The following is a 27,913-nucleotide window of genomic DNA, read 5'->3' on the forward strand; positions in this document are numbered from 1 at the left end:
AAAAAACTTCAGAATAGTTGTATAAGGCCATTTTCAACACAATCTGTGATTTACAAGAAATTTGAGAAAGGTCGATTTTTTTGACAAAATTAGGTACTTTTGGCAAAATCGAACCTAATTTTGTCACCCTCTGTAACTTAAACAATAATTGCGCTAGAGACTTGAAAATTTGTACGTATACTTCTGCTGTAGAAGATATTTGAAATATGCAATGGCATGAAGCTAGCTCAATTACTTTTGAAATAGCAATAAATCAAAATTTTGAAAATTCCTTAAGAAAACCTTAAGGATCTTATTTATTTTTCGGGTTAACAGTTTCGCCTTCATTTTTGACACAGATGCAAAAGAGCTAGAAACTTAAACTTTGTACGAGAAGTTTCAGCAAAGTCTAAGCTTTCTTTATATACACAATCCTTTTCTTTCAAGCTGAAATTCCGAGCCGAGGCAGTTTTTCAGAGCAAAATGACAAAATTAGGTACCCTGACAAAATTATGTGCCTTACCCTAGTTATTTAAAAATATTCGTGTAGCGAAAGAGGTGTGAAAAAAGATAAGCATGGTTTTCTCTTTTAAAGTTAAAACTTTACACAACAAATATTACCTTGAATTAAAGCAAATACGATAACAAATACAATCCCAATCATCCTCTTCGTAGCAGTCCTAAACTTAACAAAGCACAACGAACAAGTATTGAATAGTCTGTATATACAGCGTAGCCCTACAAAGTGCAACATTTCGTTCAACTGTCACGTGATCAGCTCAATGAACCATTAAGCTACTCATTCAATGGTTAATTGAGCTTGTTCCTTGTTCTCGGAAGTCAATATTCTTGGATAGTATGACGTTCCTTTAGGTCTTTTAGATATCTGGTATGCACTGTGGTTAGCAGCCTTTTCATGAATAAAGAGGGCCCTAAGACTCCAAGATTAGAGTATTTTAATATCAGCTGCTCTATGACTAAAACCTTGAACTAGACTTGTTAGAAGCTTTTCAAAATATAAACTATAAGCCGCATGTTTTAATTCTCTCAGAAAGAGCTAAAAAGTGTTTATATCTCCATTTAAGGGACAGTATATGAAATTGAAGAACCCAGGAATCCGGGCAAATAGCTGAGCAATGACAGTTCTAATTGATGGCGTGACCACTGACCAGAGCTTGTTACTTGGAGCGGTCCAGCGGAACCGAGGGAAAAGGGACACTGGGTCACAGGTAAATCTATTTTTATATTATTCGGAGGGCGCCAAGACAATTTTGTACATGTCACATGACCTCGCGCTATTATATATATATAATATAATTTGCCATTCGAGCGCGCGCGCGCGTCATCAAGCTAAGCTAAGCTAGCTAGCTCAGTAAACGACCGGGGGTAGGATTTGGCCGGGGCCGGGGCCGGGGCCGGGAATGTCCAAATTTTGCCGGGGCCGGGAATTGGCCGTTCTGGAATTTGGCCGGGGCCGGGGCCGTGAATTTAATAAATCCACGGCCAAGTTAGAACTTTTCAGGACTTAGGATCTGAAAAACAAAGGACTGCTCTTGAAAGTTGGCACTCTGGACATCATCCTTTCAAAATTGAAAATCCATTTTAAGATTTATATGAAAGTTTTAGGCCGATTTCGATCAAAAATTTCCGGCCAAATTCCCGGCAAAAATTGAAAATCGGCCGGGGCCGGGGCCGGGAAGAAATAGCTCCCCCGGTGCCGGGATTTCACGGCGCCGGGAATCCCGGTCGATTACTGAGCTAACTAGCTAGCTGTGCGATTTATTCGATCAATGATCGATACCAGTAATACCAGTAGTATAGTATGTTCTACGCTAAAATCGAATGTAGAATATTCTAGAAATTCAATACACTGATCAACCAATTTGCTGACATAGCACATTGTTTAAATACTGCACCTAACGCCATTATTGATTATACATTATAAGATCAAAGAATATTGAAAGTAAAATTTAGTTAGCAACGATCCCGGTCCCAATCCCGGCTTAATTCCGGTCCCGGTCTTATTCCCGGTCCCGGTCTTATGCATTGACATCAAGAGTCAACCTGTACGTGTACTACCTTACTCGGGATTATTATGACCGGGATAAAGTGGCGGGTTTAGGGTAATTTCGCCATATTTTTCCCGAACCACATTTTCACCGGTCGTTAATAAACCCGCCGACTCAGCTTTTAGGGTTCCCAAGGGGTATGGGTGCTCATATTTTAATCGTTGTCTTATATTCACTAAAGAAGACTATTGGGACACTTGTTGTAGGTTTTTCGACTTCATTTGGCTAAAATTGCAAAAAATTCACCTTTTCGCCCAATTCTTGTCATATATCCTTATTGTCAAAGTTGATTTAAATAGGCCAATTTTTATTTTCTTAGGTATTGAATATCTCTACATAATGAAATAGGACTCAAAATAAAAGTAACAGTTAAATTAAAACTTGAATTAATTAAAACTGTCAATAACATGAATCAGTTTCATCAGTCATTTATTCATAATTCTAAACAATGTGAACGATGCATTCTTTCGAAGTTTGATTAACCACGAGTCATTATTTCTGTCTACTTTGAACAATTATTGATAATTCGACTTGTTTCACAAGTTTTAGCAATGCGAAAATTTCTAAACTTGTTGATCTCTAATAAGGAAATTTACATCTGAGACAAAATTTTTTAATCTAAAATTGAAAGGTTGGACACCGGTAAAATGGCGACCGGGAAAATGTGGTGGGTTTTGAGCAATTTCGCCATATTTTTCCCGAACCATATTTTAACCCGTCGTTAATAAACCCGTCGTAATAATCCCGAGTAAGGTACGAACTGAACACAATTATTTCCTCCTAAATGTTCCTCCTGCTCCAAACTATAGTAAAACGGAGAGAAGTTTTCGCTACTGTGGACCCTCCGTTTTGAATCAGCTTCCCTATAAATTGAGAACATTGACTGATATTGCATTGTTTAAAAAGAGACTTAAAACTCATCTTTTTGAAAAACTATTCTTATAAGTTCATAAAATAACTTCTTCATAAAAACCCATATTTCATAAAATGCCAAGTTCTTATGTACATGTTCATTGTTCATGAGTCGCTTTAGATGGCTTGAACTGAATCTTTTGATTTTGAGTTCTCTTTGGCTATAAAGCGATGTATAAATTTCTAGTTATTATTATTATAAAGGGTCTCAATAAGAGGTCTCGACTGCCTAGGCGTCAAACCTTGGCAGTCGGTAGTTTTCCTCTGGCCCGGGATCAGCTGACCCTAGGGACCAGAGGGTAAAGGTGTAGAGACTATGTGTATCTACAAATCTTTCGAAGTTGTTTTTACAAGAGACAGGGCTTGCTACGCAAGGGAAGAAAACCGGGAGAAACATTCACAAATTATACAAATAAATATTATAAAACCTAGCTAAAAGAAATTCAAACAATCCTACACTACTACAAATGTTTATTACATACTACAATGTAATACACGATGAATAAATGCTGTAAAATCAAGAAACAGGGCTTGCAGGGCAAGGGACGGAACACAGGGACTGGCTAAAGAGTGTATAAAACAGTGATTCAGCAAGTACCCATTGGGTATTGCTGAATCTGACCCACAAAATACCACAATCAATACAAGAATATACAATATTTAAACAAACATCATGTTTATACAAGAATCAGGGCATGCAGAGCAAGAGAAGAAAAATAAGAGAAAAACTCCAACACATGTATACCCCTTAGTCCAGTAAATAACAATAATTACTTGTACACAAAACTGTATAATATAAAATACATAACAAATACACAGTCTACCCAATATACGGGTTAAAAATTGTATAAACAAGAGACAGGGCTTGCATAGCAAGGGAAGAGATATAAGAGGACCAGGTAAAAAGTGTTTATTACAGTATCCAATGAAGAATAAACTAAATATAGAGTATCTACAGTGTATTATACTCTCAAAAATATCAAATGTCTAAGACCATCCTGAGAATTCTGGCTGATCCAAGTAGAGCTGTCTTCTGGAGATTAGAGATGCTCAGATTGCAGTGGACTGCGTCGAGGTGTTTACGAAAGTTAATGGTGATAGTTCCTAATGCGCCTATCACCACAGGGACGATTGTGACCTTTCGTAAATTCCAGTTCTTCTTAATTTCTCTTTTTAGGTCTTGATATTTCAGTATCTTTTCTTGTTCTCTATCCAGGATCCGGGTATCTCCTGGGACTGCAACGTCAATGATGGTTGCTGCGTTGGTTACCTTGTCTACCAGGAGGAGATCCGGTCTGCAGTGTTCGATAACGTGGTCCGACTGGACATGGAAGTCCCACAATATCTTGACTTTTTCGTTCTCCAGCACCTTCTCTGCCCGGTGTTCGTACCACCTTTTACTGCGTGGGAAGCCGTATTCCTTGCACAGACTCCAGTGCAATGCGGCAGCTACTTTGTCATGCCGACACTTATATTCTGTCTGTGAAAGTTTTGGGCACCCATTCAGTATGTGGTCTATTGTCTCGTAATGATTTCTGCAGAGTCTGCAGAGGGGAGAAGAGCCAGGTGTTTTGTCAATCCTGTGCTTCACATAATTCGTCCTAAGTGCTTGGTCTTGGGCTGCTATCAATAATCCTTCTGTCTCCTTCTTCAAGTCTTGTTGAGTGAGCCAGTTCCAAGAGGTTAACGGGTCCGCTATACCCATCATCTGCCTTGGGAACTGTCCGTGCATCACTTTAGCAGTCCACTTCTCCTTGCGGATTTCCTCGCGTTCTGTTCGGTCGATATCTTTCTCTATCTCTTCACACAAGAGTATCTTGTCTTTGACAAAGTAGTCCTTCAGAGCAATCAGTTCTGGGTCTCTACTCTTCATCACATAAGTGGTGAGTGCATTCTCCTCTCTCTTTACGACTTCCTCTATACTATGTAGCCCACGGCCACCCAGTTGACGGCTTACGTATAACCGATCAACATCTCCTTGGGGGTGTATTATTATTATTATTATTCCCGGGCCCGGTCTTATTCCCGGTCCCGGCTTAATCCCGGTCCCGGCACTTTTTCCAGTGGCCCAGTCCCGGTCCCGGTCTCAGCCAAGAAAGCGGTCCCGGTCGATCCTTGGGTAGTACTAGTATCAAACGTAAAGAAAAGTAGTTTCAAAATTCCAAAACGAAATGTAATTTCATGGTCACTCAATATTGTCTTATGAAAACGAACGAATAGAAGTCGTCGTACTTGATTATTGATATGGAAAAACTTGATAGCGTAAATCAATAATCAAGTGCGACGACTTTTACAAAGGAGAACAGCATGAGATAAATGAAAAACTTAATGTAACACTAACAATAGTTTTCTTACCTGGGCACCCCAGGCTATTAGTATTATGTTAATAAACATAATAGAGATTCGGCCAGTAATAGATTTCAATTTGTAAAAGGTGCCGATCAAAGGTATCAAAGGTAAGGTATCATTGTGTAGCACGGGATAACGGCTACACCCTTTCTTTGGCTACTAGTCAGTACTACAACACTAATTATTATTATTAGCTGTTTCTCCTATTTACCTTCCTCGGAAATAGGAAGACGGTTTTATTAGCGTTTGATATTGACTATAAGTATAACTGACACACCTTGCATGTCCTATTTCGCACGCCGGCGTGCGGGATGAAAGGACTGTAGGAAAGGTATGTCTGCAACCTTGCTAAAAACCGCGAGTTTTCAACTCCATTTTCAAGCTGAAATTAGCTTCATTGAACTTGAAGGGTCAATTTTTGGTCTATTTTCAGTGTTTTTATGCCGTTGTCGGTGAGATTTCGTCAAGTTTAAAATATAATATAGATATATGTGTAGTTTATGAATACTGTCTGCTATACATGATAAATAAATGGCTTTTAGAATCATAGTTGATAAAAGCCCAAAAAATAAGGATTAACTTAAATTTTCTGGCAAGATCCGGTAGCCTTATATATTTTTCTCTAACACCCGGTTCCAGTCCGGCTAAATCCGGCTAACCGGAAAACAGATTGATATCCGGCAAAATCCGGTCCGGCAGCCAAAATCCGAGACCGGTCGGTTCCTAGTTGGGGTGCATATTAGTCCAATGCGAGCGAGGGGCACAAAGCGCCGCCGATCAGGTAGGAACACTTAACAAAAGGTTGAGCGTTTTATAATAGGGTTTTACAATTTACATCTCCCTCAACTGTAAAGTGAGTAGTACGTTAACATCTTCAATAATTTGTGGTGTAACCTTTGAAAGTGAGTAATATGTAAATGTAATAAACTCTTAAGGTGATGTCCCCAATTAGTTGTATATGCTCTATATCACCCTCAGGGTTGTACCACATACGACATGAGTGCCTTGTTTCTAAATATCCGGTTGTGCTACTACTATTACTACTTTACCTGGGGACCTCAGGCTTTTGTGTTTATATGGCGGAATGAAGGGCTGAGAGCTACTGCTAGCCTTGAGTACTTTAGTTCTGTCAGCTCATTTTAGGTCTCAATTATGTTTATTTAACGATATCTTCCTGTGCTTAAAGTTGTATAATCTTTAATGTCCAACTCTAAACATATAAAGATATAAGTATGAGAATAAATTGATTTTCGTAATCTACGGCCAACTAGGTTCCTTTAGATTTCACTTTTACCTGACCAACTTATTAAGGATCGCTCGTAAAGCTTTATAACTTTATATTTTGTGATGTTGACCGTGGACAAGTCTTCTTCTGATTTATCAGACGCTGTCCGACCCATTATCTCATTGTATAATCGTACCTGGGCCCAGAGAAAAGTGCCAACTCTCTATAAATGTTAGAGTAAATTAATTGCGATTGTTGGAAAACTTCCAACTCAAGGATGATTATCCACCTACCTTGAACAGCAGATGGATACACAGTATTAAAGATGTGGTCTTATCAAAGATTTATAAATTGCTAACATCACAGTCTTATCTCTAATATTCAAATTCCTAAATATCCAACATATCATTTGGTTAGCCTTAGATAATAGATATAGATGCTTTTATCTGCTCATCCCATTTCCATGACATATGTGTAACAACACCCAAGTCCTTCTCCTGTTATATTGCTTACAAAGCTTCAGAACTTTGTGATTTTGACCAATTTGCCCGACCCAACATCTGATTGATGATTCGTAGCTGGGCCGGCGGATGAGGTGTACACAAAGCCTTGTAGCAAAAAATCGGAGTATGTGATTGTTAACTATCAAAATTAAATTCTGTGCCAACTCTTGGCGCTTATTACATTTACTCTCACAACGCGGTGTTATTTGATAGGATCAATGCACTCTAGTAGCAGAGTAACTAGTAACTAGAGTAATGTCATCTGATAGCTTGATTATATCGATAAAATTAATTTTAAAGGACGCTTCCAAAGAACATCCCCCATTTCGGTTCAATTATTGGGCCCTTACTCATGTTTTTAAATGAACCCCGCGGGTTTCTCTTAGTCACTCAGTACTTTGGAACAGTATATACAGTATTTACTTAAAAAAAAACAAAAAGTTGTAAGTTAGTCGAACTAAAATAGTAAAATATGACCCTCACAATTTTATTCCAGTTTCCGGAAGTTTTTGCCAGTTTTAGGTCAATTTAGTAAATGATGTGTTTTAATCACGACTAAATTTAAATAGCACCAGCCACATTTAGGTTACATCGTGGAATTTCACCGTGGAATTTCATTGAGCTGCGTCGTGCCCGATGTGACCAAATTTGTACACAAATTTGACCCTAATTAACACTTAAATCTCATTAAATGTAATGCTTGGCAGACCAACAAATTATCATTATCAATAAAAAACATATTAACAATTCTGTCTTCCTAAATGATAACCCACTGGGATGAAGGAGATCAAATTTCTGACAGTTACCCCCTCTTTTTGACAACCGTGTTAGTATGAGCTCCAGAAACTTCTCTAGTGTTTTTATATGAAGTGATTTTTAGTCTTTCATCTTTATTTTTGTGAAAAGTTACCTGAAGCCAAAACGCCAAACATTTTAAATTTCGAATTTCCCATACTTTTGCACCGTGCAGGCAGGAACAGTTAAGTAGCGTTTTAATCAGTTTAAACAATAAAGCAAAACCCCGATTTTCCGTGGCCATGTAAACAATCAAAATGCCGATTTTGGATTTACCGCAGACCCCGATTGGCCGATTTACTGCGTTTCTTATCTTTCTCCCAAACTCCGTGGTAAATCGGGGTTTTGCTGTACTTGATTGTTTTACTTGCTGTTTTACATGCTATTTTACACGCTTCACCTCGCGTGGACAAGTGAGAAACCTGGGGGATTTTACTATCTTTTTTATCTGTTATATAATAGTGTAGTTGTATATTTTGGTCTTCAAATCGGCCCGTGGCCTCCAGGCAACCGTGAGATTTCGATAAAATCTGACAAAGGGGAGGAGGTTTAAAGACTCTATAGTCTACAACGTTACAAAAATCTTTATTAGTACTTACGCTTTCTTGAAAATCTGTGAGGTAGATAAGTGAGACATAATCGTTTACTTCTTATTTAATAAAATAGGTATTACATATTTTTGGCCATTTTACATGAACTCTTACACATTACCTTAACTGGGAATATACATGCATTCTGGAGTTTAAATGACCACTTTCGTCTCCACCCAGCCGCTTTGAAGTCGGCAATTTTTTATTTTTAATAAAATTGGTTGTTGATATAAATGCTTCATCTCATTTCATTTCATATTAAATCATTGAAATTAGGTTTGGCCACTATGCAGCCTCAAATCTTAATACAGCCGTATAGAGGCCGTAAAGTGGCCGTATAGTGGCCTAACCTTATCTCCAAATTTTCCTTAAATATTTGCGAGAGCCATGTGTTTTATATCATATCCTTCTGAAAGCTATACCGTTAAAATATACCCATATTATTTGCAGTCGGCTTCAAAGTCACTCTGACATTTAAAATGCCACTTAATGACCGATAAGAAGAAGTTGTAGGACATCATGTCATCTGTATCTGACAAATGGAACCCACTGATTCTTGTACCAACTATGGTCATAGGAGACTAAGGAATATATACATTAGTAAATAAGTTACATACTAATACATAATAAATTACCATATATAACACCACTATATCTGCCTAATCTCAGTTATTGTCAATAACGAAGCCTGTGATCCGCACATCAGTCATTGAATGGGCTTGAATTGAACGTCGTGTTATTACTATAAAAAATATCATAGTATCGGGTAAATTTTTTCAAAATGCACTTGAATGTCATCAATTTGATTAAGTTATCATAAGTTGAATAGCTGGCGCATTTACAGTGCTACGTTTTTAATTATTCTACGAACACTTGGAATTAAAATCTATTTATATATATATATATTGCATTGTTTAATACTTATAATCAAGATTGCTAAGTTCAGTGTGTGGACGAAGTATAGCGATGGAATCACTAACATATTTATGACTGTTTGATATTTCTTTGCTGCAGTCTGCATATCATCCAGAGAAAGCTAATTTTAAAGAAGTAGTCTCGAAATAATCTATCAGTCTTATCCGCTCCCAGTATCTTATCTTAATATAACTTACTGTAATGGATCAGGAACATGGGAATCAGGTACATGGTGATCGTCTGCAGCACGATCTCTACCAAGAAGGAACTCCTTGTCCAAGAAGGAGTCAAAATTTTCAATCGTTTCCCTTTTCCGCATGTTCTTACGCTTTTTCAATTTGTCGTAGAGGCCCTTGATCTTCCTGAATTATAATTACATTAATATTGTCATTTCAAAATAAAATGAAAACGATTTTTCTTACCTTGTTGCCAGAACTAAAAGGGCTGTCATTGCTAGATGAATATCATGAGATCACTGACGGGATCATCGTCGACGTGGCTGGATCGGCAATATACTGCAGCCAGTCTCGTGTGAAATATTGCTCTGGCCAGCATGAAGTGCAGTCTTTGCTCAATTAAATGTAGAAAGTTTCTAAATTACATTAATATAAGAGAAACTAAGTGCCTAATATAAATATGCATACAGTACAACTACAGATTGTTCATGAAACATTGGTCATTGGTTTGGTTTCAAACATCTGTAGATTAATTTATGAAAGATCGATCGGCTATATTTCTCTTATTTTCCCCCAGCAGAAAATATATGTTTGAAACCGGACTGATGTATCGTGAACAACCTGTGCTGTAGGGTAAATACCTAAAAAACACTAGCACTCACTTGACAATATTGCAAGGCTGAAAGAAGTTCGTTTGCCTGTACATTTCGATGGTACTGTAATGACTTAATATCAAACTTGAAACCTCGGCCAGCATTAAATCGACATGAGTCGCATGGTTTTCCTTGTGGCTCAAAAGAAAACGAAGGATGTCCTTGTTTGACGGAGGGCTGTGACATGGAAGGCTGTCACACGTTCCATCAATAAAATCGGACAATTTCATTGCAATATTGAGAAAACTATTTGAGAAATGATCACTATTCATATAGCGGTGTTACATTGATTTTAGTTACGTTGCAATTTTACTCGACTCTTATCAGTTCACTTCTTATCAGCGCGATCGCAGTAAGTTTTACTGTGTGCAACAGTTACATAACTGTAACTGTATAATACACATAACATTAACTCTGTAATGCACTTCAAACTGCAGTATAAAGAGTACGCACATCGCACAAATGACAAGAAGGTAATCTAGTAATACGATTTTTGGTATTAATATCTTTAATATTAATAACACGGCTTGTTCGATTCAAGCCCGTTCAATGTGGTCAATACCTGATGTGCGGATCACAGGCTTCGTTATTTACAATAGCTGAGATTAGGCAGATATAGCGGTTCCAGTCGTTACCTGGGGACCCCAGGCTGTAATATCCAGATAAATTGAAGCTGCGGCGGAATGACAATCTGGGATGAGTGCGGCCCAGGAATGCCAGCCGTTACGCCGCTCAGCTTAATGTAAAAACTGTATTACAATTGATAGCATCATTACAATTTCAATCACGTTTTAGAGCAATTTACACGAGAGTAGGACAATTATAACCTGTTTAATCTTGTTCGGCGTCATCGAAAACATAGGGTTACAAGGTTTCCGCTTCGATTTCCATCAATAAAAAATCCTTCTAATTTCGATTCTCTGGGCCAGCTGTCTGCTGGGTTTCAGAAGGTGGTACCAGATGCTGCTATAATTGAGCGCTCAGCTGCTCTAATTGGGTCCAATTACACCCGATACACGATATTATTCCATATAAGGCCTGATCAAGTAGCTTCAGCTCTGGTGACGTCACAAAATCTCCTAGTCGGCATACGACACGTTACGAATGTGATCACGTGCCCGAGGCTTTACGAATCAAGGTCACGTGATAGGATTAGCGGTCACGTGATAGGACTGAATGTCACATGACCTCAGTTATCCCTTATATGGCACAACTAGCTGCAATTGATCAGCTCTTAATTAGGCTGAAATCCTTGACAGGCCTATAATTACCCAATTTTAAATGAACGATATCTCATCCTACAGAATGATGAGAGCGTAAACAAAATGCTTCCCGGAATCAGCACAATGCAGGGAACAAGATGCTGTTGGAATATCAATTATTCATCTTCCACCCGTAGTCCCTATAGGACATGGAACAAGCCAAACTCACATTTTTCGTAATGCAATATTTCGTAGAATATGGTATAATTGATAACCACTATTTCTCCTGTTAGCTACCGTCAGTATTCGGACTACTTAAATTTTAAAGTAGTTCGGACTATTACTGTAGGTGCCACTACTAGTCCAGCTTACAAATTACGTATGTATATTTAATATTTATACTTACAATAAATACATTCTTGTGTAAATTTGTATTGATCCCGTTTGATGCGACAAGAAAAAATGCTCTTATCAGGAAAGGAATTACTCAACGTTTCAATGTTACAACATCGTATTCATGATATCAAATTATTTGTTATATAGTAGTGTTGAAAGTATTAAAACCATGTGATTCATAAACAATATTCCAATCCGGATTTTACATTAAATAAGTATATTGCCCCCTTTGACCCATTGTTCTTGTCAATCTGTGTGAGTGTCTAGCTCAGTGTCTGTCAAAAAACGTCATTTCACCGGTCATAACCTTTGACAGGTACAACGTGTAACCGAGATCCCCTTATTTGCGTTTAAAAAATCGATTGTAAACGGTTTAAAAAAAAAAAAGCGCCGAGAAAGCGCCCAATAAGCGATTATTGGCGCCGATCATAAAATATCCTTTATGGAAACTTGCCCGATCTTGTTTTAGTAGTTTCTTTACTTATTTTGTTGTTTTAGTTTTCAGCACACGAACATCTTACATCTACTATGCATTCTAAAATAACCAACAATAACAGATTCAATCGTTTGGACAGATAAAATTAACTGATAACAGACTGCCAGAAATTATTTTGTATACTCTAAATTCTAAACCTAAGAGCTATCATTTTACAGCGTCACGAAAATATTACCGAGACCAGAAACTCATTTTGCGCAAATTCTAAACATTTTAAAAGTAAGAAAAAGTTTTTACCTTAAACATGGCCAACAATAACTCAATACGGGTATATGGCCCCCAGAATATAGGTCGTTTTTTGAGCACTTAGAAACAGGTGTTAAAACTACTTCTAAGCATGTTTAGGGCTGTAAATATGTACATAATAACCCTTTAAATGTTTCTTGGGTAGTTGAAAATAATTATTAGGTTTTTAAGTGTACTTTTTTTTCACCTGTAAAAATACCATTTTTTAACAGGGCCCCCAGAATATAGGTCCAAACATCTGTTCCTAAGTTGTTCTAAAATTGTCACAGACAGTTATATGCAGTCAGAATATGTTGCTGAGACTGTATTGATGATGCCAATGGCTCCAGATACTAAATTGAAAAGGTTTAGAGTATACTTAATAGCAAAAAATCAAAAACTACGGCCCCCAGAATATAGGTATGCAAAAATCGTCCTCAAATACTCCACCTTCATACATTTTGATGATGCCATCTCTTCAGCATATGTTCTTTAACTGTTTCTCATCACTACCCCACATTCCTTAATGCTCAGGGTGACAGAGAAAATGCAGAATCTTGGTCGCTATTTTTTTTAAAAACCTATATTCTGGGGGCCATATACCCGTAATGAGTAAAATCTTTAATTTTACTTGTTAAAAAGCTTTCATGCACTCATTTAGTAGGGATCTTAACTAAATACTTAAATAAGATTGAAGGAGTGTCCCTAGATATGATTGAGGGGGGCTGTTTTTATCTGTATCAATACAATGTGCACCTCAATGACTGTAAATCAGACATTTTTGGCCGCCAAATTTTTTTAAAGGCCTAACTCAAAATTCTGTCCCAAAACTTAAGGTCATGAGACAATTCTACGTTGATTCTGAAAATTTCATGTGAAAATATTGAAACCCTATTGAGTTCTATTGTTTTGAGCGAAGTCAGTTTGAGATATGGGCGATTTTGTTCATTTTTTGCGATTATTTGAACACAGAATCCACAGTTAGGTAGATATTGAGCTGATAATCATAGAGAATGTGTAATATATGCTTACCTTCCATATAAAGTTGGTTTCATTCAAAAATATTGATATTAGACCAATTTATGGACCAAAATCGATCAAATTTGGTGCGTATGCCCAAATATGGGCATATGGTTTTTGTTTTTATCCCATAACTCGGCCAATTTTTATCCAATTTTGATAAAACTTGATATGTGGGTTCAGGAGACTAGTAGCTACAAGTAGAGCATCCCAAAGCATGGTTTTGGGCATGTTCAGGGTTTTTGACCAACCTATATTCTGGGGGTCGTATAGACCTATATTCTGGGGGCCCGTAAAATTGTGGTGGCCATAACTTTTTTCCAAATTGTCAGTTTGCAGATGTCTCGATGAAAAGATAGCTTAAAATAATACTTATACTCATACCAGTAGTCTTAATGGCATGTGTTGGACAGATTTTTGTCATGACAATTTTTCGCGATATTTACCCCTCTAGAAAATGACAACATCGTTTAAATCTTTCGCTGTCATGACCAAATATACCAAAATACCTCATGTAGGTCCAAAATTTTTATCCAGAAAGATAAGTTACATGTTTTACTCCAACCTAGCAGTAACAGATCCCATTAGTATCGCTTATCTTGGTTAGAACTGTATCCACTAACATGACCTATATTTTGGGGGCCACCTATATTCTGGGGGCCATATACCCGTAAGTCTAATGTAATTGTACCAACGACAAGACAGTTGAGCTACATCATCCTGTCCGATCGATTGCATTACTTGAAGTGGGTGCGATCTGTGGATTTAGTGATTTACATAATATGCAATAAATAATGAAAATTATTAAATTTCATTTGTGATTCAAAAATGTTCAATTAAAAACTGAATTTACAAAACTTTGAATATCCCTCGTAAATATCCCTTTTACCGGCCAGTCGCAGTTTTATATTTAGTATCGTTTCTAAGAAAGATATCCGTGACAAGACAAAAGTAATTTGCCTTTCTAGGAAATACTTTGGATTTAAAACAAAAAATATTCCTTGAAGTTGAAAAGATCAGTTTTCGAGTCGGTGCACGATTTATTGTACATGTGGTCAAATCATAGTTTTACCATACGGCAATTTTGTGATAAAAATTTTACAATATTTTTTTAAAACATAAAAAATGTGGGTAGATTGGCAGATGGGATCCTGTATATTTTGTATCTTTGAGTTTAATCTAATAGTGTGTACGTAGGCAATGTTACCCGCTCGATCTTATTCATTGTATTCTTCAAAACAATCTGCTGCAATTCGCAAAATTGGTTTTTTTTTTTAATTGCTTTAACTCCCAAACATAACGACGTTTAGTGTTTTAACTTACGATACAGATTTATTTTATCTTACAAACGTCACACTCTTCAATTGGTCAAAACTTTAGCTTTGTCAAATCGCAGCTTGGTGCACATCTGTGGAATTCTTCTGAAAGCCTTCGTTGATTGTTTGATCAATGGTTTCTGTTATAGCTAATTATAGCTAATTATAGCTAATTATAGCTAATTATAGACTGTCAGCCAGCAGCTTTGAAAGGTGTGCTGAAGCTTTTCATTCTTAATTTGATCATTCGCAGACAAATTGTCACTCCTCAAGTTTTGCAATTGCATCAACATCTGCGGTGCCAAAGTTTTGACCGTCTGTCAGACTCTAACCTGATCTTGAAGTGACGTACGACAACTCGTTTACCCAATCAATGGCTGGAAAGATGGACATTTTCACATGCCGATGACTTATTTTTCTTAAAGAGTTGTGCGAGATCTGACGATACGTAGAGGCCGCAGAATTATATTTATGAGGACTACCAGATCCTGGTGGAAGCTAAGTGATCCATGATATCATAACAGGCCCTACTGTTAGAGGGCTGTAAGGGATCGTTCACATATTAACCTCCCTCCCCCCTCCTTAATCAATTTTACACATATAGCTATATTGTGTCAAAATTATACTAGGGTAATCATTTGGAAACCCCCCCCCCCCTCTCGGCTGATTACGTAATATGTGAACGAACCCTAAGAAGTAAAAAGGGCTGTTAGAAATTCAATTGAAATGGCCATTAGCCGGCTGTTAGAGGGCTGTTGCTGTTAGGTATTTAATTAAATTTCGTTTCTTATCAATTTTCAGTCATGGCTTTTTCACCATCGCTTTCGTGGAAACAGTATATTCAGCTTCCTATTTCGCTATTAAGTTTCTTACAAATTTTCCGACAATTTAATTATATATTTTTTGCAGTCGGGTAAGTTCTGTTTCGCAGAAGTTGGACAAATTAATTAGACCAGGGTGAACACTACGCAACTGTTTCCGTTACCGGCCTTATTAAATTGTGAGCAGCTCAAATTGTGAACAGTACAGGGCATTTTGCTTAAATAGCCGTCAAAATAAATAATAGCCGATATGGTAGATATTTTACTTCATTTGACTGAAAAAGATACCATATTTGGATCAAAGAACATCTGCCTCTGCGGGTGGGCTATTGTAGAACTAGAAGTCTGCGGTGTGTAAGATTCTACAGGATTTCAAAATATCTTAATGCATGTTGATTAAAGTTCCTGGCAAATCATATTTCTTTTTGTTTAATTCGAGAAGAGCAATCGGTAACGATATCTTCGAAAGCTGTAGTTAACTGAGAAATTGTTTATAATAGCTGATAGTTGGTTGTTTAAGTTGAGGACACATTCTATGTACAACGTATTTGTGGGTTTGTATAACAGAAGAAAGTTATTATAACTTTATAAATACAATTACTTCCATCACTGTCAGTGTTAGTGGTTGTTATTTGTTTTTGGTCCCCTAGGAAACTAGAATGTGACTAATTACTGTGCACTTTTCAAAATTTCATCACGACAATTTCACAGAATGTGTTGCCGCAGAATCCCAAAATTTAGGCAAGAATAATAAATTTTGGAACAAGATTTGTCAGTTGCCATTAGAGATTCACCTGTTACCGGTAATGGAAAGGCGAGCAAGGCTTCAAGAAACTATGCAAATTTAGTTTCTAACCATGTTCATTTTTTGTTGGCTAGAGATGTAATTTTATCTACGAAGATATCACCTACTTGATGCCGTATCATTGCTTATCCAATTTAACAACAAATTTAGTGAAATAGATCTAAAGATCTCTGTTCTGTAATGCATTTGTAAGATACTGGAGTTCAATACATCGTCCTTCCTTCGACATAAACTAATTTGTCATATCAGCTACGGCTTATGCAATACTGGTAATTTATGAAATTACGACGAAGACACAAAAAGTAAACAATACCACTTATAGACAGCACGTACAGCGTCACTCAGCAATACGTAAAGATTCTGTATTTGATCCTGGCTATATCAAGGACTCTATATGGCGTACTGCAGTATACGAGATGGAGTCCTACTCCTAGCTAGACGGCACATAACGCATCTCGGTAATCAATTACGCGTTACGTCACGTTATGAGCAAGAATTGATTCGAGGCAGACAGAAAATACGAAAAAACAACATCATGTTTTAATACCGAAGTTAAACATCACGTTTTACCCCAACTACTAGTCTGAGACGGCACGTAACTTACGTGCCGTCTCAGTCTAGAAGTTGGGGTAAAACGTGATGTTTAACATCGGTTAACGTGATATGTTTCGATTTTTCGAAGAAAATTGTCAACATTTACTGGAAATCAGGAAATGTTAGTTTATGAAAATGTCATGAAAATTTTATAAAATAATGAATAAATTGTTTTATTTCCTCGTTGGCTATCGGCTGCTTTCACTGATATAATATAGTTTATTGATTCTTTAGTGCGGATTAATAATATTTTATATTTAATGTGAAAGATCAATCATGATAATAATATTTATTGGTATTCAGGTATTGTTTGAACATACGCTTATCAATATATAAATTTATGGCTCATGGCACCACGTCTCGAGTTAACAACTACATAGTTAAAATGTCTATTTCATTAAATATGTCTACATCACGTGGAATTTATAAGACTAGCCTGTGGAAACAGACGATTATCGTAAAAGTAATAATGCAAGGTTTTACAACATAAATAATAATATCGAAAGCGCCCTAGATGTAGGATTTTTTAAACAGAACAATTTAAGTGAGCAGAACTACCATACTTTAGCTTTAACAGCCATAATATAACCAAGTTAACTGCAGTACCCAATATGGTACTAATATGTCGTCATTTTAAACACACGTCTGATCGTAAGGTATTTCCTCTTTTTCCGTGACGCATACTTATTACTTAAACATTTGTTTAAGAGGGTTAGTCCTACTTCTCGTAGGACTAACCCCCCTACCAGGGACAAGAGTGGCTTAGGGTTACTGAAAAGGAGATAAGCACCTCAGGCCATCCCAACGTTCGGGAGAGACCTGCCCTTGTATCTTGTTGTTGTACTTAAACATTTGTTTAGATATCTTTGATAATCATTTTTTATTTTGTTTTTACGTACTAGTTCGTTATTGACTCTAAAATAATTAGATATGAATTTAGGAGAGCCACTCTCATCACATCTGCAATCCTATATTAATATAGCCTCAATATCTATGGTGTATATTATATGTGATATGAGTGGAACATAATTGCCTTTTTTCATTTCATTTTATTTACATCACATGAAACTGGTCCGTAGTCCCCGAGCATATTGTCAGAAACCTTATATAAGGGACAGTACATTTTATCAATGGGTTAGATCTTATGGACCGTCTCTCGCAGTCATTCACCCTTTTTATTCAGTGCTGATTTCTAGCGAAGATATGATGTGTGACATATTTATTCGTTGCTATTTCCTGTATCTACTTGGAACGGCATCCTCGGCCTCCGTAAGTCATAAATGTTTTTTTATGCACTAAAGTGTTAAATTATAATAGATAGTCCAAAATAATTTAGCTCTTGCAACTTAGCCTTTTATATAAAATTGAGCTGTATATAATACCGATTAATTAAAATTTAGGGGTCGAAATAAGAAATAAGGAAAGCAGAAAGATAAAACTACTTGTCGCGATCGCTGATTTTAAAGTCTTTTAATTTTAACAAGAATTGCGCCCGTTTTTTTCGATGTGGCCGTTCGCTGGATTTCCTTTCACTATAACAAGCTCAGTTAACTTCAGAATCATTATGCTTTAAATACGGGAAACACTTGTGATCCAATTCAATTGCCGTAGAACTTAACTTTTATCTGTAATTTAAGAAATTGGGGGGGGGGGGGGGGGGGGGGGGCAATCATATTAAAGTATATTAAAGTATATCCCCGGGTCAAAATCGGAAAAAATCCTACATTTTAATATACTTTAATATACCTACAATTAGAAGATTTATATTCTTCGTTAAGATTTACATGATGAACTATATTTTTCACTCAGATTCGCAAGTTAAGCCTGTTTTAGGACTAGTACATGAATTTCCATCCAGATTGGTCAAAAATTGGCTGAGCTATGAGCTTTAAAAAATATGCCCATATTTGGGCATACGCTTTTGCCCAAATTCGCTTTTGCCCAAATTCGATAAAATTTCAATATTTTTTAATGAGACTAACTCTATGTGAAAGATATAACTCAGTGTTTGTTGAATATAGTGGATACTAAGTAAAATGACCTCCATGAACAAAATTGGGAAAATTGCACATAATATCTCGGTTCGGAATACTAGCCAAAATGACTTCATTAAAATTGAAATAACTCCATCAGTTTTCAATATTTTTTCAAGAACTTTTTGGAATCGATTAAGAATTGCATTTCAAGCTTATTTTGGGCAACAATTTTTGATGTAGGCCTCCAAGGAGATAGGGATATATTAAAGTATATTAAAGTATATTAAAGTATATTAAAGTATATCCCCGGGTCAAAATCGGGAAAAATCCTACATTTTAATATACTTTAATATACCTACAATTAGAAGATTTATATTCTTCGTTAAGATTTACATGATGAACTATATTTTTCACTCAGATTCGCAAGTTAAGCCTGTTTTAGGACTAGTACATGAATTTCCATCCAGATTGGTCAAAAATTGGCTGAGCTATGAGCTTTAAAAAATATGCCCATATTTGGGCATACGCTTTTGCCCAAATTCGCTTTTGCCCAAATTCGATAAAATTTCAATATTTTTTAATGAGACTAACTCTATGTGAAAGATATAACTCAGTGTTTGTTGAATATAGTGGATACTAAGTAAAATGACCTCCATGAACAAAATTGGGAAAATTGCACATAATATCTCGGTTCGGAATACTAGCCAAAATGACTTCATTAAAATTGAAATAACTCCATCAGTTTTCAATATTTTTTCAAGAACTTTTTGGAATCGATTAAGAATTGCATTTCAAGCTTATTTTGGGCAACAATTTTTGATGTAGGCCTCCAAGGAGATAGGGATATATTAAAGTATATTAAAGTATATTAAAGTATATTAAAGTATATCCCCGGGTCAAAATCGGGAAAAATCCTAGATTTTAATATACTTTAATATGGTTGGCCCCCCCCCCCCCCCAAATTGGAAGCAAAAACTGAACTATACTGATGTTTTATACAGTATACACATCAGTACGCTACAAGCGTCACGTACAAATTAGGCTTATTTCATAACACATTAAAATACACGCGCGCCGCGCATGCACTGACTACGTGCTATACAAGTACAAATCTCCGCAAGCAACCCTCGTGCACATGTCAAAGTGTGATTAACGGAAACGAAATCGAAATCCGTCTTCCCCGATCTCCAAAATCCCTCTTTTTCTGAAAAAAAACGTCCATTCGTAACCTTTCATTTAACATTTTTGCTTCGCAAAAATGTTGAACGGAAAAATTCATTTCTGACTCAGAATTCAGCTCCATTCAAAGACCTAACTACGGGTATATGCCTCACAGAATGGCCAAAAAAAAGGAAGGTCTCTCAAAATCACAAAACACACTTTATTCCAGTTTTTATCTCATAAGAAGCTAAGTTGACACTCATATTTTTCTTCCCGGGGGTTGATTTAATCTCATAACCATTTTTTCTTTGAGAAAAATTGGCCGGAAAATCTTCCTCCAAAAAAACATGCCTCACAGAATGGCCAAATCTGAATTTCTATAATTTTTTGATGGAGATACCCTTTAAATTTCTATCACCACACGTTGTTAGAAAACCTATTAAGGAATAGGGTAATAACCTAAAACTCACGAAAAAACTGAGCTGTGAAAAATTATTTCACAAAAAAGAAAAAATGCCTCACAAAATGGCCAAAAAAAAATGAAAACGAGAAAATTTTATTTTTCTAAAAGCTTTGGCTCTTGTTTCAGGCATGCTGCTGGTATTAATATGCCTTGTTAACACCCCCATATAGGTGAAATTTCTTAGAACTGAATAAAAAGGGCATAATTTCCTTCACCAAAAATGGCCATTTTGTGTGGCGTTGTTCATATTCCCTGATTTCATGATTTATAACCTTCATTCGGCTGTAAAAACACTCCATCTGGGGTGTTATTGTATGATAAATAGCTTGTGAATACTTTAGACTTATTGTTTCATTGAATAAAAGGAGTTTTAAATTTTGGCCATTTTGTGAGGCATATTTTGGCCATTTTGTGAGGCGTTTAGCCATTTTAGCATTTTTTTTCTTCCTATATTGAACAATGTTCGTTTTGTTTGATGAATACTATTCTTTAAACATCTTCTGTCATACTGGTGCCAGAAGTTCTCACCAAAATGCAAACTTAGTTCAAAAATTTGAAAACAAATTTTGTGAGGCATATTTTGGCCATTTTGTGAGGCGTGTAGCCATTTTAGCATTTTTTTCTTCCTATATTGAACAATGTTCGTTTTGTTTGATGAATACTATTCTTTAAACATCTTCTGTCATACTGTTGCCAGAAGTTCTCACCAAAATGTAAACCTAGTTCAAAAATTTGAAAACAAATTTTCAGTGCTCAAAATTTCTACATAAACAGTCATATTTATGCCAGAAAATGTGGTCCTAGTTAATGATTTTACCACAGGAAGTGTTGCCGGAAGACTTTTGTTTCATATGGTATCCACAAAACCTACCAGTCTTATATAAAAAATTAGTTACAAAAACATTTACAAATTTGGCCATTCTGTGAGGCTAGCCATTCTGTGAGGCATTTACCCGTACCTCCTATCAAGTATAAATTTGTAGATCATGTATGGACACGTTTATTCGAGTTTGAAGATATTGGTAAATATTAGTATCAGTGGCACAATTGTTTAGAATTGTATTATAGATGCTTATAACATTGTTTACCACAGGTGAAGTGTACGAAAAGTGCTGATAAATATTGGAAGTGTGATGAGGAGACGGGTGAGCAGGTTTGTGTTGATACACGACACGACCACAACTGTTCCACCTGTATCAAAGTAAGAAATGCGAACTAAGCGATTTCAAAAAGTCTTTGCATTTTTAAACAAGTTTTAAAGATCAAAGTATGCGATTTGAGGCATGTTTGAGCAACTTTGCATTTAATTAATTTGGGGCGTTGAATTACTGGGCTTACTAAATATTACAAGTTTTTATTTAAAGACATTGTTTCACCTCCCCAACAGGATCCACATTTGTAATAATGTCATTATAGTTCCCATTGAATAATTAGCAGTTTTTCATCCTTCTTCTTTATTTTTAAAGTTTAGCCTCCTGCAAATTCTGTGTTTTCTCTGTACTGTGTTTTCTCTGTACTGGCCTAGACTTTCATCTTTAATTTTCTTTACTATCAGGATCATTACCCGGTGGAAGGATCACCTGACTGTAAATATTGTACTGAGACGGACTGGTACACTTGTTCTGATAAAGGAGAGAGAGAATGCAAAGATAGCTGGTAAGTTGCGACAATTTAAAAATCTTTTGATGATTACAATATATTCCGGGAATTATTTCCCCGAAAAATCGTGGACACTGGTAACCGATAATTTTCCACAAGGGTTGCCAAAGTATTATGAGGACACACTGTGAAGTGCGAGTCACCTCGCGGGAAGTTTCAAACAAATAACACTATTATAGTATTATATAAACAGTGGCGCACTATATAATATTACACACTTTAATGTATCATGCGCAGCGCACGTATCATGTATCACATTACACATCTTCCGATCAGAACCGCGGACAAAATGATACCTTGGCTTCGTTTCGTGCCCCGCGTTCCCTCCGCTAAAGTGTCGGGAATTATCGCCCGTAGCACTCAACAGCCAAGGTTTTATAGTCCAACGAATTAGAATTGTCGGTTGAGATTTCTAATCGTAATATTAGAGGGCCTTACCGTATTTTTACTCGAAAAGTCACTGTCAAGAACTCTGAAAATATTTTCCTGAACATATTTTTAATCGTAGAAAGAGTTAAAAGTGGTCCGGTAACGATCGGACTGATTTGTTTGTGTATTTTTATCGGCTTTTATTTAGGGGCCATCTACTTAGGACGTCCGTCAAAACCGCAGATTTTCAGACCACCCCCCTCCCCCTGTCCGGGTGTGTCCGAATTTTCAAAACCACCCCCTCCCCCGGATGTCCGGATTTCCAGCTACTTTTAAGAGTACAAATAAAACCGACTCAAATTCATTGAGTAAAAAGTGTTAAAGAGTTGAAATTAACGAGCGTGCTAAATCACTCTACAATCTTCTACATTTTTCTAAAAGGGCCCCCGACAGTTGAAACCAACTTGAATCGATGTATCTTCGGACGCTGATTCCGAATTACCCTCCATGACATAGGTTAAAAATGCTCCCCTGGCGAGATATTGGCGGAAAGCTGTCTCGATCACGTTATATGACCGTATAAGGAAGTTGGTCTAATTTCTCGTCAGGGTTAGTTTTTCGAATAGTCGTTCAGGGGCAGCTAGAGAACGGGTTGAAAAAGTCACGTGACAGTCGAGTGTAGAGTGATTAATCATCATCCTGAAATTAATGGGACTTTTTCGTTAATTCTGCCAAAATTTCCGGACGTCCGCATTTTCAGAAACCAGCCCCCTCCCCCTGTTATGTCAGGATTTGTCCGAAATTCCAAAACCACCCCCCTCCCTATTTGCCGGACGTCCTAAGTAGATGGCCCCTTAACTCTAACTCTGTGAGCTGTCTGCTCGTTTACGTACGCTGAAATTGTGCGACGTTTTAACTTCTGATATGGATTATGGATATTATATGACAGGCACATGATCTGTACATGGCAAAGTGTGATTATTAATGGTTACAAACTATTTATCCCCTCTCCGTGAGTATCCCGCCCCGTACCTTCTTTATGCTCGGTAATTTATCGTCTGGAATTCATAATCATATTAAATCAATTATTTGTTCATACCCCAACATAATAATTGCTATCATCAAGGTACGGGGTTATGTGCGACGAGTACTGTGTGGAAACTAAAAGATTCTCTTGTCTGGGGACTGGTGCCATCAGTGTAAAACCAACTTTACAGGTGAGAATTATCTTCTGTCGGGGAAATTATCGGAAAAAATACGGCATGGAATTTTACCCTCCAGTATTTTTTATTTCCAGATAATTAAATTTTATTTTGTCGCTATACGAAGTAACGACAAGTAAAATGAGGTTAACTTCATGATTGAGTGTCTGGTATTTGCATTTTCTACCGGTTCCTTCCCGTTTATACCATTATAATAGTTCTCACGTTACTGAAGCCTCCTCGTTATAATCAAGTACTATACTTCTCAGAAATTGAGGTATAAATTTGTCATATCATGGGCCACATCCAAGCGGAACTTAAATGTTTCCTGAAGTTCGTTATATACCCATTACATATTCGAGCTTTTTATTCAGAATTAAAACAACTCTTTCATATTAACAATGATATTACAAAGGTGTCTTTATAATTAAAAAACGATACATGGCAATACAAATTACAAAATAACATTGATTGATTGAAAAATGTCGTTAAATTCATCATAAATATCACTATAACTACTAGTGTGAAAAATGGCCACGGGCCTAAATATTACATATCAATCAATTACAATTCATTAACATTACCAATATTAAAAACTGTCCAAAATATCTAAGAAAGTATTCTCTAGCCAAAGGGCTCAATATTTAAATCTAAATCTTCAATATTGTCTGGTTTATATCGCAACTTGGGCCTTCTGTCCCCCCTTATCGAAATAACTGTTGTCTTTAATACCTCAAAGCGCAAGCGCTTTCTATAACTACTAGTACTATATTTTCCCAAACATTCTTTATATTTCTACTAATCCCACAGGAGAAGAGTCTTACTGCAAGTCCTGCAAAGAGGGCCACTACGGAGTGTCATGTGACCTGGTGTGTGTGCCGCTCACTACCCTGTCTGTGTGTGATCGAGAGACTGGTACGTGGTTTATGGGAAATAATGGGATCTTGAGAGATTGGTTTGGCTGTATCGTGACCGTATCGTGACCGTATCGTGGCCCTATCGTGACCGTATCGTGACCGTATCGTGACCGTATCGTGGCCCTATCGTGACCGTATCGTGACCGTATCGTGGCCAAACCTAACCTCCCAATTTCCCTCAATGATTGTTATCAGACTATTTATAGCAATTAATACAAATTATCCAAAATAGAATCTCCTTACGAAATACGAATATCGGTTGCTCCGACATTCCATCATGTCACTAGATATTCTGAACCTAGATCACGTCTTGTTGGTGTTTAGTATGTTAATCGCGCTTCATTTCTCTGATTGACTGCGACAGATTTCCTTTGGGTGCTAATTTTTATAGACGACGATCATAATTCAAATTGAATTATGATCGTCGTCTATAAAAATTAGCACCCAATTGAAATGCACTGACAATTTTTAAAACCAAACACGAGTCGTACCGTTGGAAAATATTCATATTCTTTTCCGAATGTTCTGCCCTTAAACAGAAATAGCAGCATCAAATAGGCCAGACCACCTAGTCGTTGAATCCAACATTTTATTAATAAATAATTGTTTTATTAAATAATTATTTTATTAAAAACATTTCTTCCCCCATTTTAAAACCTGAGGTGCCTAATTTTTATAAAAAATCATGGTCTAATGCTGATCGGCATCCGTGGCAAATGTCTAGGCTCAGTCTCACCAAACTTCAGAGCAGATGTTGAAATTACAATATTCGCTCGGTATCACCAAACTTCAGAGCAGATGTTGAAATTACAATATTCGCTCGATCTCACCAAACTTCAGAGCAGATGTTAAAATTACAATATTCGCTCGATCTCACCAAACTTCAGAGCAGATGTTGAAATTACAATATTCGCTCGATCTCACCAAACTTCAGAGCAGATGTTGAAATTACAATATTCGCTCGATCTCACCAAACTTCAGGGCTGCATTGTCCGAACATTGTTAATAAATAATTGTGTAGCTTTTCCTTAAATTTCTAAATAATATTGATAGCGTTTTGATTTAAAAATGGCAAGCTTAGATACATTTTTTACGAAGAGTCTATGATTCATCCTTATTGTAAGAGTTGATACACAATATCGTATGGGAATGGCATGGTTCGCCCTGTTCCTATAATTTTTCACTGACAGGTAGATTAATGTTTATGACGTTAACCTTTGACCATTTAACGAATTCATCCCGAGAATTTGTACATTGTTTCCTAGAAATCCATTAAAAAACGGGCGAAGAAAACATTCACCCGGTTGTTGAATTTAACATTCCAACGCCTGTTTCATAAAACTCATAGTCTGATCATTACAACTGTTAACTTGCCAATGGGCATCTGTGGCAAATGTCATGTTTAATAGATCATGGCATCTAGGAAGATTCAGAGCAGATTTTAAAATTAAAATCTCGATCTCGCCAAATTTTAGGGCCGTTTTACATTTTGCATTCTCCGATAATTTTTAATAATTTTTAATAATTGATTTTGTAGTTTTTCCAATTTTCCTCGCAAATTCCTTGCAAATTGATACAAAACATTATTTTCTAGCTATTAGCATGATTCGTCTCGTTGTCTAAAAGTGCGTTCCTATAATTTTTAACCGACAAGTAGAATAATGTTTATGACATAGACCTTCATCCCAGGAATTTTTACATTGTTTCTTAGAAATCCGTCAAAGAATGGGCGAAGAAAACAAATATCCCCTGATAAATGAGTTGTGACCGATAATTTCATCCAACTAGTCAGATTAGCGACGTTTATTGTCCATAGTGACCACAAAACTGAGTCAGGAATCTACAAACGGCCAGGCTTGGAACCGGAAACGTGGCACGACTATTATTGATATTAGGCTGAATTCAATTTAATAATAAACCAGCCTTGTTATTAACATCCCCCCTCTCTCCCAGGTGCCCTAAAGTGTAAAGAAGACTACTTTAACCCACCCTACTGTAACACCTTCTGCAACACCTCCTGCCCTCACTACACCTGTAACACCTCCGGAGAGAAGCGATGCGGTACAAACCGGGACATCACCACAGGGTGTGACACTTGTGTGGAGAATTGGTATGGTGAGGAGTGTGGGACGTTCTGTTTCACGGATTTAGTGACCATGGAATGTGATGTGGGTGGTAGGTTGGTGTGCAAGCAGGGCTGGGCTGGTGAGGAATGTACGGAATGTGCTGAGGGTTGGCATGGTAACATGTGTGATACTTTCTGTGTGGATTTGGAGGACTTTAGGTGTAACAAAAAGGGGATTTTGGTTATGTTCGATGAGCCAGTGACAGATTTGCAGGAGGTAGATGATATTGATAATAATGATAATCATGAGGACAATGATGTTGTGTATGCATCATTTTTAATAATTTTTGGTTTCTTGGCCGCATTTTTCTCGTTGCTTATTTCTTATCTCCTTTATGGTAAATTTAGAAATATCTTATCTGAAAGGCAAGAATGTAAGTGATAAGTACATTCTACATTCATCCAAAGTGTTGGTCTTGACTTAAGTATTACATTTCATATTTTGGGAAGGGATTTATTATTTCGGATTCTAGATTTTTCTAGATTCTTCTCCAGATATTGCAGACTTCAGAAACATGACATCATTGCGACTTTTAGATTAGTGGTTAAACCCTGATTACCGATTTACTGCGCCCAATATGTACTTTCAGGGAACCGGGGTGATTAACCGGGAGTTTTTACTGATACCACTTTAGTTTATTTGCTTATTGTAATAAACGATTTTCGAATATTTGTAGTAAACGATTTTCGATTAACTGAGCAATTAAGTTTAAATTTGCTCCCGCTAAATTGGTTTATTAATGTAAAAAGAATTATAATAAGAACAAACAAGAACATGTTCAATTTATTTTATTTTAATCATACAACTTAAATCTATTCCTTTCTTCAAAAACGACAAATTGCCAAAAATGTATCAAGTTATGAGCTCAATAAATTCTTAATTTGACGTACTTCAAGCTGAACCCAAACTCTAAAGCCTTATCTAAAATGGCTAGCTGAGATCCAGGAAGGTAAGTCATTACAGCCATATCGCTTACAAAAGAGTTAACGGGTGATACTC

The 27,913-nt window shown here is 36.6% G+C and overlaps 3 protein-coding genes across 7 annotated transcripts in view; 2 read left to right on the forward strand and 1 right to left on the reverse strand.

Moving 5' to 3' along the window:
- LOC134825002 (uncharacterized) overlaps positions 1-11,910 on the reverse strand; it is a 105,508-nt gene extending 93,598 nt beyond the window's left edge. For all 4 annotated transcript variants that reach the window (XM_063837048.1, XM_063837046.1, XM_063837047.1 and 1 more), the window contains exon 1: positions 11,892-11,910. The gene's annotated coding sequence lies outside the window, so the exon portion shown is untranslated. The remainder of the gene's footprint in view (positions 1-11,891) is intronic.
- LOC134825006 (interstitial collagenase-like) overlaps positions 1-27,913 on the forward strand; it is a 68,189-nt gene that overhangs the window by 24,775 nt on the left and 15,501 nt on the right. The gene's annotated exons all lie outside the window — the stretch shown is intronic.
- Positions 1,058-27,717, forward strand: LOC134825010 (uncharacterized). 2 transcript variants are annotated; one of them, XM_063837059.1, is made up of 6 exons: positions 1,058-1,208; positions 21,735-21,842; positions 22,197-22,297; positions 23,796-23,886; positions 24,682-24,786; positions 26,742-27,717. In XM_063837059.1, exons 1-6 carry the CDS (start codon positions 1,116-1,118, stop codon positions 26,748-26,750), a joined length of 507 nt encoding a protein of 168 aa, XP_063693129.1. In that variant the 5' UTR covers positions 1,058-1,115; the 3' UTR covers positions 26,751-27,717. The 2 variants fall into 2 exon arrangements, with proteins under 2 accessions (XP_063693129.1, XP_063693130.1); XM_063837060.1 differs by lacking the exon at positions 1,058-1,208 and adding an exon at positions 18,226-18,310 and having other exon boundaries at positions 26,742-26,814.

The sequence above is a fragment of the Bolinopsis microptera genome, chromosome 13, assembly GCF_026151205.1.
Source record: "Bolinopsis microptera isolate Bmic1 chromosome 13, MBARI_Bmic_1.0, whole genome shotgun sequence".
In the NCBI taxonomy this organism is placed as follows: Eukaryota; Metazoa; Ctenophora; class Tentaculata; order Lobata; family Bolinopsidae; genus Bolinopsis; species Bolinopsis microptera.